General features: G+C 40.6%; 1 protein-coding gene across 5 annotated transcripts in view; it reads right to left on the bottom strand.

Annotated features, from left to right (window-relative positions):
• The window catches only part of LOC121947569 (neural cell adhesion molecule L1.1-like), a 57,473-nt gene that overhangs the window by 10,124 nt on the left and 31,047 nt on the right, over nucleotides 1–16,302 (bottom strand). For all 5 annotated transcript variants that reach the window (XM_042492677.2, XM_088081588.1, XM_088081591.1 and 2 more), the window contains 17 exons: nucleotides 14,728–14,850; nucleotides 14,093–14,263; nucleotides 12,502–12,616; nucleotides 11,600–11,784; nucleotides 10,741–10,872; nucleotides 9,644–9,787; nucleotides 8,844–8,955; nucleotides 7,119–7,279; nucleotides 6,390–6,549; nucleotides 4,804–4,931; nucleotides 4,614–4,715; nucleotides 4,174–4,380; nucleotides 3,117–3,187; nucleotides 2,786–3,011; nucleotides 1,495–1,601; nucleotides 531–792; nucleotides 313–435 (listed from right to left, as the gene is read on the bottom strand). In XM_042492677.2, coding sequence (XP_042348611.1) covers nucleotides 313–435; nucleotides 531–792; nucleotides 1,495–1,601; nucleotides 2,786–3,011; nucleotides 3,117–3,187; nucleotides 4,174–4,380; nucleotides 4,614–4,715; nucleotides 4,804–4,931; nucleotides 6,390–6,549; nucleotides 7,119–7,279; nucleotides 8,844–8,955; nucleotides 9,644–9,787; nucleotides 10,741–10,872; nucleotides 11,600–11,784; nucleotides 12,502–12,616; nucleotides 14,093–14,263; nucleotides 14,728–14,850 — 2,529 coding nt within the window. The remainder of the gene's footprint in view (nucleotides 1–312; nucleotides 436–530; nucleotides 793–1,494; nucleotides 1,602–2,785; nucleotides 3,012–3,116; nucleotides 3,188–4,173; nucleotides 4,381–4,613; nucleotides 4,716–4,803; nucleotides 4,932–6,389; nucleotides 6,550–7,118; nucleotides 7,280–8,843; nucleotides 8,956–9,643; nucleotides 9,788–10,740; nucleotides 10,873–11,599; nucleotides 11,785–12,501; nucleotides 12,617–14,092; nucleotides 14,264–14,727; nucleotides 14,851–16,302) is intronic.

Below are 16,302 nucleotides of genomic sequence, written 5' to 3'. Positions count from 1 at the left end.
CTCAAATATGTTTTGCGGCCCCAGACATATTTTTAAAATTATTTTTGGTCAAAAATGTCTCTTTTGATTGTAAAGGTCACTGACCCCTGCTGTGGAGCCACAGTCAGGACTATTGGTGCCATATATTTCCATTAGGGGAAGTTTTGTGTGTGACTGGACTTACGTACAAAGTTTTTTTTTTTTTTCATGCATGAAAAAACATATTATCTTAATTAATGAAACCTTCTTTTTTCACAAAAACAACTCTAATTACCTCCCCACCCCCATATAACATTTACACCGTCTGTTAAAATACCCAGCTGCAAATCTTACCCTGTTGATAGAGCACGATGTATCCCAGCAGTATGCCGTTTGTTTCAACTGGGGGGGTCCAGTAGAGGATCAGAGATTTCTCTGTGGGGCTCTCGAACGTCAACGATGCCGGAGGACCAGGCGCTACACACACACACACACACACGCACAAGCCAGTTAGCAGATCTGATAATGCGTCCTCAGTGAGTGCGTCTCTTTCTGTCTCTTTGTGGACTCACCTCCCTCTGGGGTGCTGAAGTGATGCGGGGGGGAGTGAGGCCCCTCTCCTTTGCTGTTAAAGGCGGCGACAGACAGCTCATATCGAGAATACAGCTGCAGCTCCGTCACATCCGCCGACGTCTTCATCCCGTGGACCGTCACCACTCGAGTCCGACTGTCTCTGTCCTTCCCTCGCTCCGACCTGTCCTCTTTCTCATGGTGCGGTCTTCCAAGAGATCTCCGCGCCCGACCCCCGTGAGGACCCAGCCTCCGGATGTAGATCTGACACAGAAAAAAATGAATGAATCTGTAGCTGGAGCGGCGAATAGATAGTCGAGATGGAAAATTAATTTGCAACAATTTTTGATAAGCAAATCATTTTTCATCAAGCAAAAATACCAAACTGATTCCAGCTCCTTAAATGTGAAGATTCTCTCTGATCATCTTTGGGTCAAACTCTCCAACAAATTCTGTTAAATTCTGATATTTTTTTATATTTCATATATTTTTATGTGATAGATTTTAAAATATTACACTAAATATGCTGTATATGTTGTAGTACTGCTTTGCATTTTGCTTCACACTTCTGCACCGCTGCACCTCTTTCAAATGTATTTTCCTTCATCATATTCATTGTGTACACTTTTAGCTTTATTTTTTATTAATATTATCTCAGTGGGTTTTATTTCCCATTTTATGTTATGCATTCTGCATATTGTATTTTTATCTAAATTTTACTAGTATCATCAAGTGTGTTTTATCCATGTGAAGATGCATTCTGTGTCTTCTATTCTGATGTTATTTTATTTTTACATGCAGGTTTTATTATGTCTTTTCATGTGAAGCACTTGTAATTTCTTTGTCGTAAGCATGTTGGGCTGCATTCCTTGTATGAAAGGTGCCAAAAGTTTATTATTATTGTTATTTGTGTAACACAGAGAGCACAGCTGCTCTTTCTTGACTTAAACTGTGAAAAACTGGTACCCTGTATCCGAGCAGCAGACCTCGGACATTCTGGGCTTCGTTCCACTTGACCGTGACTGTGCTGTTCCTCACAGTCGCCGTGACTCCAGTCGGAGCTTCCTCGGGCACTAAGAGAGCAAATTGCAAAAAGGTCATTTACTTTTTCTTTTCTTTTTTTATTTATGTACTTTTTACTTTCTCTTTTTTTGTTGGGGTGGTATGTTTTTTTTTCTAGGTACATTTTTTCAAGTCTCTCTTTTTTTTCCCATGTTTTTGAAAAAAGTCAACCCACATGCCCAAGTTTCAAAGGGTTAACAAGCTGCACAGTAGAACGGCTGTTTTACACCAGAAACAAGGTCACAACACAACAGGACATTCATGTTGACAAGTCATCCAGCTGTTTGTCACCACTGTCATTAGATCTGACATTTTTGCAGAAAAAGCCTCAATTTGAAGCCATTTCAGTCTTGTAATATCAAGACTCTTGTAAAATTTTGATCTCTTTTATGAGGGACGTAATTACTCTCTTCTGGTACAAGAACTATTTGGAGCCCTGCGTGAGTGAACAATTAGCCTCTACATGCGATTTAATACAGACACATTTTTAAGAAATTCCTTTTGACAGACGCCACATTTAGTCTGTTTTTTCTGTCGTATCTTCTCAGCCATGTGGAAGTTCATAGAAACTAGGAGCAGTCCAAAGTTTTTATTTTTGGTTTTAGACATAATTACAGTTTAATTTGAATCATAGAGTCTGCTTGACACCAGAGACTTCACTTAATTAACTTCATGTGTTCCCAAGTCTGTCCCGGTTGTAAGTCCGGCCTGTTCTCATTACGAACCTGTCAAATACAGCCGCTTGGTCAGTGATTTCGGCATCAGACGCTGACGCCAGAAGCCATCTTTCGTGGCAGTATGATATGATGACGGATGGAGTTAGTTTATAAAGCAGCCGAATGGCACCTGTCGCACTAGTATGATACGCCAGCGGACAGCGTCAGTTTATATCATGGCTGTATGTAACGTGTCATGGCAGTATGATACTAACAACAATTTTCAAAGCACCCGAATGGCACCTATCGTGGCAATTTGATACTACAGCTGACAGCGAAGAATTTATTTTGCCACAGACTACCTCAGACACTTCAAGGCGAATTCATCTCTGTGTTTGTTTGGATGACGGAATAAAGAAATAACAGAAAGGGTAAATAATAAAGTTCTTTATGTAACGCCGTAACTGTTTCTGGCTCAATGCAGTAACAAAAAAGCTGCAGTCACTTTGTTGAAATAAATGAGTTTTCATTTGGCGTACCGTCCTCTCCGGAGTGTCCGATCTCAGCCTCTGGTGGCGGTCCGGATCCGAGTGAGTTGACGGCCTGAACTTTGATCTCAAACGGCGTGTACGTTCCTGTGTTGTTCACCGTGAACGGCGGAGACTGTACGTCGGCCGTGTTCCAGCGTAAATCCTTCCCCCCAGCTTTCCGCCACAACACCTTGTACTGGAAGCTCTGTCCGTTATGAAAGCGTTTGTCCATCTCCTGCAAAGACAAACAGTATCACATGAGTCTGGATTAATGTTGGCGTGCCCACGCGTCAGGAGCGTGCACACACACACACACACGCATTCAGACTAAAGTACTCACATCCCACATAATGATCAGAGTCTTTGGGTCCACAGACTCACTGCGCACACCAGTGGGGTTTCTGTCAGGAACTGGAGGAAGCAGACAGAGGGAGACACACAGAAAACATTTTAAAGAGATTGTTTGACAAACACACATAATTGTTTTCTTTGGAGTTAGATCTGAAGACTGATATCACTCATGCACAGTTTAGTCAAGCCACAGTTGCAGCTCAATTAAGCCATGTAATTAGTACGAGGAACCTCTTGAAATGCAAGGAATTATTATTTTTCTCCCCAATTAATCACAAATTTGGAGGCCTAAATATGTCCAAACACTCATGAAAAGTGGTACGCTTGTCCAGCCTGGTGAAGAAATTTTTATCTGGGTGGCAAAACGGCTCCACAGCGCCCCCTAACATGTAGCCCCAATGACCACTTTAACCTATATTTCTGAAAATCGGTACACTTATGTATCATGCCCAGATGCACAAAAAAGCCTCTTGGACCCAACCCCCAAAACTGACAGGAAGTTGGCCATTTTGAATTTTGTGCTGATTTTTGGCGATTTCGGGCCTCATACTTTTGCGAACTTGTCCTACAGCATTAATCCGATCTAGTTAAAATTTGGTGTTTCCAATCTCAACCCCTTGTTGATGAAAAGCTATCAAAAGTCCGCACAAGACTTTTTTCATGTGGCACACAGTAACATTTTGATGTTTCGCCATAAAACAGGACATTGTTGTAACTTTGGTGTACATTGTACACACGTCCCGTCTCAGTGCTGTTTTTTTTGTTTTTTAAATTTCTGACACTTTACTGATAGTGATTTTTCCTTTTTTCATACAACACCTTGACATAAGATATAATCTCAAATACAAATATGAACAGAAATGTAAAGAAACATGGAAGGGAAAAAAAAGGAAACAAGTCACAAAACAAAAAACCAAAACGTGCATCAAAGTGCATTTTAGTGCATAAAGAACAGAGCATTTGTGGGATTTCTGGCCACAAAGCTTTAATAAAAATCTAATCCAAAAGCTTGCGACATTATAGTGTTGGCATCTGGTGTCACTTACCAGCTGGCGGCGTGCTGCGGTGCTCTGAGAGCTTGCTGGGTTCGCTGGCCCCGATCTCGTTGATGGCGATGACCCTGAAGCGGTAGGTGCAGTAGGGGTGGAGCTTCAGCTCCAGGTGGTTGAATTCCCCGGACACTTTCTTCCACTCCTCCCACATCCACTCCCCCTCCTCGGAGTGCTGCTCCTCCCGCGCCTCCACGATGTACTCTGGGAGAAGGAGACAGACATGATGAGGTCACACTACTTCCTGTAAAATTTTATGTGTATTAAACAAAAAACAAAAAGATCAAAATGTTTCGGCCATTGAAAGGTGAAGAGGAATCACTGCCATATCAATCATGTAGCTTTAGAAAGTCTTGATCTTTGTTTGTGTGTTTTCAGACTGCAAACTGTGTGTGTGTGTGTGTGTGTGTGTGTGTGTGTGTGTGTGTGTTCAGTACCTATGACAGGGCTGTTGTGTGAGTGTCCTGGGATCCAGCTGAGGGTGGGACTGTGGTCGTCAACATCAGACAGAGCCAGATCTTTGGGCGGGTCCGGCCGTGCTGAGGGTACAACAAGAAACTGTTAGTGTTAAAAACTGTCGCACACACACACACACACACACACACACACACACACACTGTGACATACCTACGACAGTGATGGAGCCACTGGCTTTTACGCGGTCCAGGTCAGTTTTGACCTCACAGGAGTACGGCCCGTTGTCGTCTGATTGGACGTTTGTTACTTGCAGGGTGCCATTCTTAAAGATAGCGTACCTACACACACACACACACACACACACACACACACACACACACACAGGGGCATATTTTGAGTATATTACATGTATTGTTATAATGTAATGCAGAGACTTAAAGTAGGATCTTTGACACCAGAGACTTCACTTAATTAACTTCATGTGTTCCCAAGTCTGTCCCGGTTGTAAGTCCGGCCTGTTCTCATTACGAACCTGTCAAATACAGCCGCTTGGTCAGTGATTTCGGCATCAGACGCTGACGCCAGAAGCCATCTTTCGTGGCAGTATGATATGATGACGGATGGAGTTAGTTTAGAAAGCACCCGAATGGCACCTATCGTGGCAATTTGATACTACAGCTGACAGCGAAGAATTTATTTTGCCACAGACTACCTCAGACACTTCAAGGCGAATTCATCTCTGTGTTTGTTTGGATGACGGAATAAAGAAATAACAGAAAGGGTAAATAATAAAGTTCTTTATGTAACGCCGTAACTGTTTCTGGCTCAATGCAGTAACAAAAAAGCTGCAGTCACTTTGTTGAAATAAATGAGTTTTCATTTGGCGTACCGTCCTCTCCGGAGTGTCCGATCTCAGCCTCTGGTGGCGCCAGAAGCCATCTTTCGTGGCAGTATGATATGATGACGGATGGAGTTAGTTTAGAAAGCAGCTTTATATTTAGTTTATTTGTTCAGTGTATGAGTTCAGTTTCATATTTAATCTTATTATCTTGTGCAGTAAATGCTCTACGTAAAGGACACTATTTGATGAGGACAGGATGTCGCTCTGCAGACACACTTATCCATCCAGCCTGTTGGAAACAGTAATGATGGAGAGGTCCTTAAATTGTTCTTTAATTTCTCCTCCCAGGACTCTCCTCCATACACGGACATGTATCCTCCCCTTGTTAGTATACAATAAATGACATTACCGTTAGGACAGCAAAATGTCTTTAAAAAAAGACTTTTTTCCCCTTTCTTCATGTTTTTTCCTTAAATTATCTGTGTGGTTTTTATTTCATGTTGCATTCATGTTGTCAGTGTTGCATTGTTAATTGGCACGTGTACAAGGACTCCCCACATATGTGGGTATGTTAGACCTTGAACAATTTTTGTCATACCAACCTCCGGGAAAGATAAAATAAGAAATAAATCACTTTTTATCGTTTTATTTACTTTTTAAAATATATTTTTCAGTTTAAAAAAGAAAATATATTGTTTTGATGAGATAAGTCTTTATATTGTTAGAATGACTAATGTGTATCTTATCTTTATAAAAAAAAAAAAACGAGTATTGTGACATGACAAGAAAAAATTATATTTTGTTCTTTTATAAAAACTGAATAATTTGGTGTACTATATAATAAACTATAATAGGATTCTTATTGAATAAAAAAATGGTGTTGTCATGGTGGGAACAGTTTTATTCTCTTTAACATGATAAAACGTGACACTGAAGCATCTGAGTGTGTGCGTACTTGTCATTTTGAGGCGATTCCTGCAGCTCCTCTCCGTCTTTGCTCCAGATGACGCGGTAGTGCAGCAGCTGCGGGTCTGTGTAGAAGCTGCAGTCCAGCAGAGCGCTGCTTCCTCTGAGCACACGCACGTGCTGCGGCTTCGTCACGATCTCCGTGCGATCTGACAGGAACAGGAAAATACAGGACAGATTTTTTTAACTCTGAACTTATATTTTCCTCTCAGGTATCTTCTCTCTATGTGCACATCTATGATACTATATCCTCCATCAATTTCTTTGCAGTAAGCAGGAGTAAATTCAGCCGTTACTGAATTAAGGTTTAGAAATTATTAAAGTAATTTTCACTAAAACATGGGGTAATAAATGGTACTGGTGCAAGAAATGAGTAGATATAGAAAATTATTTATTAAAAATATGGAAGAATGTATAGGAAAATAATTCAAATGTAAAGTTATGTAACATAATTATTAGAATTTTTCCCAAATCTTTTCCCAATCTTGTTTGCTCTGCTGTTTGTTTGTTTTGTTTTATTTCTAATTTTCTTACACTTTTTGATGCCCATTTCCTTCCTCCTGTATGTGTATATATATATATATATATATATATTTAAATCAAGTGAATTTGCTCGGGTTTCAGAGGTTTTAGACTTTGCTCTGGCTGCTCTGTCAGAGCTGAAGTGTACTTTATTAATAAAGTATTAAGTATAAAGTATTTATGATCTGAGACTCACTGAAGACCTCCAGGTGAGCGGTGATGGAGATGTTGGTGTGTTTGATGGAGCAGGTGTACTCTCCGCTGTCGCTGTGAACGGTGTCGGACAGCTCAATCGTCCCGTTGGTCAGCAGGGAGACACGAGGGTCGGACAGCAGTGGGAGATTGTCCCCGCCCTCCCTGCAGAGACATCACACACACATCATTGAGAGGTGTCCCTGCAGCGCCGTCCCTCCTGACTCTTTTATTCCAACATTAAACACCCAGAAATCAAAACCACGGCAGCAGCAGTAAATCCCAGTCACTCGATCAATGCGAGTGCGTTTCCTGTCTCATCAGTGAATGGACGAGGACGATCGATACATGATGAGCCAGAGAGGAGATAGACGCAAAATCCATCTGAGCACTGTGAGCGTGATGTTTGAGGTCTGTAAAACAACCTCTCACCTGCACCGTAAACTCTGACAACTCGATCTTACTTAAAATAATCCTGAAAACCGACGAAGAATGAAAGAATGTAAATATGACTGATTGACTGAAAATCCATCTCTCACGTCTTCATAAACAGGGCCATCAAACAAAAACTGCACCTCATTCTCAATATCGCCTACATCACACAGAGTCTGTCCTCCTCCTTTTAATCTAAAACATTTTGACTTTGTATCTAATTATGAAGTTAAGTCAAAATTTAGCTGTATTTACTTAATTTTGTGAAGTTGAAGTTGAAACTTAAAAATGAAGATCTGCAAGTTCTGTTTTGTTAACATGTTGAAGAAAGTACGAATATGATAGACTTAAAGACTGATTTAACTAAACTTGTAATTTTTAAGTTTAAACAATTTCACAGAAAGATTAAGGGGAGAGTGCTCACTTTTTACACGGTAGTTTTAAATCCGTGTAGCATGTAAACACGGCGTGCAGATACCGCAAACTCTCGTTGGTCTCGAGGGAGCGCACATACATGAACGCGGCTCCCAAACTCGGAGCTACAGGCTACAACAAAGCTAAAAACATGACGCCAGAGACGTTTTTCAAAACAACTTGGCACATCGGGGCTTCAGGACACTTGGATTACTTCAGACAAGCAGCATGGAGACATTTTGAGGTTTAATTATGTATTTTTTTAACATCTGAATCCTGCTCATCATTTTCTTGAATTGTTTGGGAGATGAGTGCGACGCCTTTTCCCTGTGAACCTCCGGGAGTGTTTTGTGGACTATAAAACTTTGCATCGGCATGGGGGCGAGGAGATTATGACTGAATTTTAATTTCTGAGTGAACTATCCCTTTAAAAAAACAACGTATGTGAATCTCCCCTTAACGGCATGCACATTTCACACTATCACTGAGGAGTTTGGCTCAAAAATGAAAAGCGTAGTAAAGTGTAAGATTGCCAGTCAGGTTACAGAAGTTTAGAAATACTTTGTGAAGGACTTCATCCCTTTATAAAAACACCAAACATGAAACCAGAATCCCGGCGTGAGCTCAGGTCCTGCATGAGACCTGCTGCTGCAGAGTGCAGTATGTTCATGCAGCCACCCGAGGGCGCTGCTGTGTTAACGTAAAACAATGATTTAAACAGGAAGTACAGCACATGCAAATAGAAGTGTTTGATGGAAGTACTGATAAATATCTAATATATACCTTTTAGTTGTCAGTACTCAGACAGCTTGGAGTTTGAATGTGTGTGTGTGTGTGTGTGTGTGTGTGTGTGTGTGTGTGTGAGTGCATGCGTGTGTCTCACCATGTGATGTGTGGTCGCGGCGAGCCGAAGGACTGACAGTGCAGCATGACGTCTCCGCCCTCAGTGACCCTGTACACCACTCCATCAGAGGACAGGATCTGAGGAGGCAGCTCTGAGGGACACATAGACAATATTATTAACCCTTTAAAACCTGAATAAAGAAATGGCCCAAAAATCTGCAAAAAAATAATAATAAAAGATAAAGGAAAATTACCTTAAAATAAGATAAAAAGAAAAAAATACTTGGGGGAGAAAAAGGATAATTCTTAATTTATGAATATATTTTCAGGACATTTTTCCTATTTTTCCCCCCACTTCCTATTTAAATAATAATTATAATAATAATAATTTTCTTTTTCTTTTCACCTGAAATCTGGTTGAATTGGTTTGTTTTCTTTCTCACAAATATGGGCAGAAGGCAACGAGCAACTTAACAAGAAATGACCCAAAAGTTAGAAAGAAATTAGTAAATTAGTAAAAATTAGTAAAAAAAAAAGCCAGAAAATAAGCTAAAAAGAAAAACAGTGCTGAAAATTTTAAAAAGTATAATAATAAATAAACTCTCCCTAATTCCTCACTTACATAATAATAATAATAATAATAATAATAATAATAATTTACAGATCTTTATTGTCATCTTTTAATAATTTCTTGCAATTTTTGGTACATTTCTTGCCAAACTGCTCTTTGCCTTTTCCTCCATGTTTTCTGATTAAGTCAAACCAACGTGCTCATGTTTAAAGGGTTAATCCGTCATATTATTGGCCCACGCTGAGAGGAGAGCTGCAGCGCGTACGTACCAACGACGTAGAGGTAGGTGTTGAGGAGGATGGAGCCGTGCTTGTTGGTGGCCTCGCACTGATACACGGCGGTGTCCGCAAACTCAACATCCCTCAGTATCAGGACGCCGCCTGACACGGTGCGCCGAGGGTCAGCGTCCACCTCTACACAGTCAGCAGGGAGGAGGAGGAGGAGGAGGAAGAGGAGGAGGAGCGGCGAGAAATAGGAGGAGGTGAAAGGTTAAAACAGGAATGAACAATCGGACAAGTTTGTCAAAGAGAAACTGTCTGCGCTGGACACAAAGACATGTTGACACAGGAAGCTGTCGTCCAACAGGAGACGCAGCAGCTGCCGCGGACGCTCAGCGTCTCATTTTAACATCATCTGCTTCGTTTTCGTGTGTCTGCTGCAGGTGTGGCTCCTCTGTTTGTTTTCTCACAATCACTTATTTATTCACTGTTCCCTTCTTTATTTGCTCTTTTCTTTTTTTGCCTTTCTATCTTCCTCACTTTCTTTGTTCGTCTCTCCTTTGCTTTCTTTCTTTTTCTCACCTTAAATTCCTTCTTTTCTTTCTTCATTTCTATCAGTGATGTCCCCAGAATCGATAGTTGATACCAATATTCTAAAAATACGACGGTATTTGTTTTTCTGCAGTAGGTACCGATCTCAGTTTTCTTGTGCTGCATTCAGAAGCCTTTCGCTAACATTTCAAACCTTTAAAACCTGATTTCTTTCAAAAATATGAGAAAATACATAATTAGCAATTGGACAAGAAACATCAATCATGAGAAACTGCAAAAAAATAGTAAAATGTGACAAAGAAATGATCTGAAAATAAGTTGGAATAAGTTGAAAAAATGCTTTTTACAGCATTTTCTTCAGGTTATTTTCTTGTAACTTTTACTAATTTCTTACTATTTTTTGGGAACATTTTTTGTTAAGTTGATCATTGCTCTTTTCAAATATTTTTGGAGGAAATCAAGCCAATTTGCTTAAATATCAAATAAGCTCATCAGTTATTAAAAATAACAAAAGCAGCTCTGATCTTTGATTTATTGAAACAATGAACGCCAGCTGCGTTCGAATAAGAGGCAGGAAGGCTGAGAGCGAGGCGTACCTGTGACCGGCTGACCGTTGATGCTCCAGGTGATGTCGGGCATCGGGATGCCTTCGGCCTGACAGTCCAGACGCACAGTTTCTCCGGGAGAGTACAGCAGGTTCTGAGGCTCCTTCACCCAGTACGGAGCGGCTGCAGACAAAAACACACAAACAGACGTCATCCACTGCTGCTACGTTAAAAAACCTTTTGGGTCAATTTGTTTGTAAAATCTGATTTTGAAAAAATGTAATGTTTGTTTTTTTTGTATTTTTAATAACACCATTTTAATACTTTTATCAGTTATTATGGTTAATGAACTTACATAACCCTTTATTTTAGGTTGTACAGATTTTAGGGATTTGAAGCATTTAAAGATACTCCAAGAAATGACAATAACCAAAAATACCAACGTGGGCACTGAGCGGCTGTTTCTATTACAGAGTTCAGGAGCGACATCCGTTTTGCTTTTGAAAGCCTTTCAGAAGTTTCTAAACCTCTGACCACTGCTGTCACAATATTTACCAAAAAATATTAACGCTCGATCTACCTAAGATTTTTATGTAGCTCATGCAAGACTGGTCTTTGTATAATCTACTAAATCTTGTGTTTAACAAATATATTTTTCAAGTAAAGTCTACCTAATTTCTCTTTTTTTGATATCCTAAATTCCTCAGACACATTTGAGGACTCGGGGAGATCGTCCCAGTTCGAAGCTCTCAAACTTTAGTCTCCCAGATAGCAGTTAAACATCCTCCTGTTCAGACAGACGTGTGGGTAGCATGTTTCATTATTAATCCCGTGTTTTTATCTGCTCTCGCTGTATATTTGATCTGGGTTTATTATATCTGTCAAAGGTGCCACATGTACGAACTCCTACCTTCCACAGTGAGGGTGAAGGAGTGCGAGACGGAGCCCTGGCTGTTGGAGGCCGTGCACTCGTACTCCCCGTCGTCATTCTGGTCCACGCTCTCGAAGTGAAGCCGGTGGTCGTGGGCCTCCAGCACGCCGCTTGTTTCGTGCAGGCGACCGTCCTTCTTTTTCCATTTCACCTGCGGAGTGGGTCTGCACGCACGGAGGAGAGAGATGTGACTGTTAGGCCGGATTGATCACGGAGGGAAGGGCGATCGATGGAGAGAGATATGGAGGAAATTAGAGCTGAATGAAGAGATGATCTTGTTAATGATGTAAGATCCTGTTTCATCGTTAAGGCTGGATTATAATGACTCCGTTTATCGACATGGAGACGGAGCTCCCAGGAGAAGGAGGATAATTAGAGCGAGCTCAAAACAGCGACGAAACAGAGGAGATAAAAAAAATTATTTAATGACAAGGATTAGTGTAACACCTGTGTGTGTGTGTGTGTGTGTGTGTGTGTGTGTATGTGTGTGTGTGTGCACATGTCCCATGAATGAATGATCTCACATTGGAAGCTCATCTAGTGTCAGATTTAACCCCTAAAACCTGGGCAAAGTGGCTCAGTTTCTTTCAAAAAAACATAAAGGCAATGAGCAACAAAAGTAGGAAATATCCCCAAATTCGCAAAAGTTAGTAATAAGTACGTCAGTGAATTAACTGGAAAAAAGTAGAAAAAACAAAAAACACAACAAGGCAAACAAGACCTGGAAAAAGAGCTTTAAGAATTATAACAATTCTGTTATATAATTTCAAGCTAAGCAAAGCTGCTGCATTCAGGTGGTGTTGGAAAAAAATAAAATGAGCTCCTGACTTTGAAAATACACAAAAGTCTACAAAAGAAATGTCCTGCGTGAGGATCCTTACAGGCCTTCGGGGATACATTCGAGGGTGGTGCTTTGGAGCCTGAGGGCCATCATGGCGGTGTGGGACTCAGTGGGACGGAAGAGGCGGGGCTTTCTGACGTGAGTGACGTCATTACCTGCAGAGAGAAAAGGTTTGAAATGAACACGCACTTCACTGTAATCTGGTCGGTGTGAGTGTGAGTGATTGTTGCTCCTTGAGTTTAGTGAGAAAGTTTTCAGATAAAGTGTTTCTTTATTTCATTACACAGAGAGGCGTTTCTGTCGCTCTCACTCTTTAAAAAAGGTTTTCTTCAAGGCAGCCCTTTACACTTCAATTCCCAATCCTTTGCTCCTGAAGAGTCAAAATTTGAGGCAGAAGTTAGATAATTTAATATTCATTAGACATGCAAGGAAGCTTTAATTGTATAGCATATTTCACACCCCAGGGCGATTCAAATAAAATATAAAAACATAATAAAAGATACAGATTTACAATAAAAGAGTGAAGAAATAAGATATAAAAGGTAAAATTAATCACTAAATGATTTAAAAATTCTAAAATAAAAATTACCATTAAAAATAGTAAAAGTGCAGACACGAGGTGCAAAGATAAAAAGATTATTTTTAGGCTTTTTTTTCCTTTATTTTATAAGACAGCTTAAGAATAAAAGGGGGAGAAAGAGAGGGAGCCATGAGGCGCCCTGATAAAAAGATTATTTAAAATGATTTAATATCAATTTTAAAATATGTTTGTAGATATTAGTGGGTGGGGTAAGCAGTGTAAAACAGAAATGTTTAAAAGTGCTCAGAGTCGGGGCTTTGATAACATGATCACATAATGCTGCTTCTCCATGTTTAATTCTGACTCTTGGGACGGTCAGCAGGCTGGCCCCTGAGCTCTTGAGGTCCCCCTTATGTTCTGAGGTCCCCTGATGTCTTGAGGTCCCCTGATGTTCTGAGGTCCCCTGATGCCCTGAGGTCCCCTGATGTCCTGAGGTCCCCTGATGTCTTAAGGGCCCTCAAAGGTTCATATGTCTCAGGCATGTCAAGAGATATATTTGGACGCTGAGCCACAGAGTGAGTTACAGAAAAGCAGCAAGATGTTAAAGTCTTCTCTGAGTGTCAGGACTTCAGAGCTGGAGTAATCTGCTCATATTTCTTCGTTTTTGTCAGCAGCTTTCTGAATTAGCTGAAGTTGGTGAACAGCTTGTTTTTAAAGTCCGACAAACAGACCGCTGCAGTAATCGAAGCTGCTGGAAATAAAGGCGTGCAGCGTGAGCCTTTCAAGCTCTGGCTTTGACATGATTCCTCTGACTCTGGCCATGTTTTTTAAATGATAATAGACAGATGAAGTTACTGAATGTGGAAATTAAAATCAGAGTCCTGTATAACCTCAAGGTTTCTTGCTCGGCTCTGAGTTGTGAGAAAAGCTTCAGAAGCAAATGTTTCTGGGAAAAATCTCAGAGCCCTTCATGGGATGAACAGTGAGCCTTAAATAAATCTCACATTGGGCTTTACTCAGTTTTTTATTTCCTTTATGTGTGTGTTCATGGGTTTGCAGCTGTGTGTGTGTGTGTGTGTGTGTGTGTGTGTGTGTGTGTGCGCGCACTCACTGGGCGTGACAGTGAGGCTGACGGCGGTGTCGGGGAGAACGGTCCTGGCCTCAGGATACTGGGCGTTGCAGATGTAGTCGTTTCTGGTGTCGCTCTTCAGCAGGTTGGAGAAGTAGAGGTTCCCGTCCAGACCGACCGTGACTCTGTCGCTCTGCTTGATGTGCACCATCTCTGAGGACGACAAGACGCAGAGCGGGGACGGTTTTAGAGACGGCGTGCAGGCAGCAGGAGGAGGAGGTGAGAAACTGTGAGTGCTGCTGCAGCTGAAAACAGGAAGGCTCTTTAGAGCGCCGCGCTATTGACTTTCACTAAACGGACAACTTAAAAGGCAGTACTTCATCAGACAGAGAGAGAGAGAGAGAGGACGAGAAAAGGAAAAATGAGGAATATAGAGAGCTCAGAAACATCAGCTGACAGCACTGCATTCATTAGTTTGAGTGGAAACGCTCTGCAATGCAGCGCAGCCTCAAATCCCTCCGACAGGGGCCTCAGCTGGAGGCAAAACCCCACAAAGCTGCTCAGATTTTACAGACTTACAGAGACGGACAGGACGACTCACAGACAAAGTGTCCGTCTGTCCGTCTCACAGAATATCTGGACAGAAGACATGAAGCCAAAATGAAAGACAGACTCACTCTTGTCCATCCAGTGGATGAGCGGAGGGGTGGAGCTCTGCGGAGGGTTGCAGGTCAGGATCATGCTCTCTCCCTCCGACGCTATCTTATGGACTTTCTGCTGTTTCGTCAGAACTGGCTGAGCTGAAAAGACAGAGCAGCAGATAAAAAGTTAAAGGGATAATTTGGCAGTTTTTAACCAAAAACAATGTGGGTAGCATGTTCAGATCTGTGATATTCAACTTTCAGCCCGAGGGACAAATCTGGCCCCTGATAGGGTGTCGGGTGGCCCCCCAACCATTTTATAAATTATTTTTGTACTTTTAGGATACATGAGTCAGAGTGCATAAAACAGCATCAAAATAGAGCTTGTTGATCAAGAGAAGTGCCAGTCAGAAGTCCTAGCTAAGACCCTAATGTCCTAAAATCCCAGAATGATTTTTCTGGGGGTTGGTGCACGCTCCCAGTTTGCAGAGACAGACAAGGTGACATCCCACAGCTCATTTTTGCCACTTTAAAAAAAAGCCTACCTTAAAAATATCTGCATTTTTTTTCTGTAAAAATCATCAAAACTTTTAAAAGAAAAAAAAATCGGTAGAAAATCTGTGGTAATAACAAATTGCCAATGTTATATAATAGAAATAAAACTTCAAAAAATAAACAAACAATGTGTATGATAATAAATAAAAAAAATAAATGAACAAATGTAAATACAAATAATAATGAATCTAGAAAGAAAATTGTTTAAAATGCATGGTAAAAAAATATATAGAGAATAATCAAAACACTAAAACGTATCGTATAAAAACATCTGTATCAAATCAAACTGGGTTTTGCAGAGTTTTTAGAGAAGTAATTTGATATAAACGATATAAACGGTTACGATGCCTGTTAAAGTGTTAAAGTGACTCTGCAGCTTCTTCTGCTGACGTTTTATCTGGTCTGACTCTTTCCGTTGATTCAGTGAGGACAGAAGAAAAGAACAACCGTGCCGACTGTGAGATGGCAGCTTTTTCTGTAAGTTTTCTTCAGTAAATGATGCAGCAATGCTGCAGAGACCCTGCAGTGAGTCACGGCTCCTCTCAGGCTTCACCGTTTTTTTTTATTCATTTTATTTCAGCAGAGGTTGTTTCCATCGAGCTTACGCTACAGTTTTTTTATTCTCCGTCTCTGTGCAGAGATTGATTTGGTGCTCTTACTGTATTTATTGCTGCACAGTTGCTGCAAAATAATGCAGAAGGGAGGAGGGCAGAACTTTTACGAACAATGCCAAGATTTTTCTTAACCCTTTGAAACCGAGCAAACTGGAAACTGAAATAAGTTAAAAGTTACAGGAAAATTATATAGAAAATAAGATAAATAAATAAAATAAAACAAAAAATGAAGAGCAGTTAGAAAAGACAAAACAAAACAAAAAAGGTCTCAAAAACTGCTTTTTTTTTAAACTAAATTTTAAGTATATAATTAAGTGAATTATAATATAGCTGGGCACATTCCCTTCAATTTTTTTGATATCGGAAAAAAAGACTACCTTAAAAATACAATATCTGCCTTTTTTTCTGTAAAAATCAAATAAAATCATCAAAATTGTTTGAA

The sequence above is a fragment of the Plectropomus leopardus genome, chromosome 9 (genome assembly GCF_026936395.1).
Source record: "Plectropomus leopardus strain MGB_pleo_1.0 chromosome 9, ASM2693639v1, whole genome shotgun sequence".
Taxonomy (NCBI): Eukaryota; Metazoa; Chordata; class Actinopteri; order Perciformes; family Serranidae; genus Plectropomus; species Plectropomus leopardus.
This window is presented reverse-complemented; position numbering and strand designations above follow the sequence as displayed.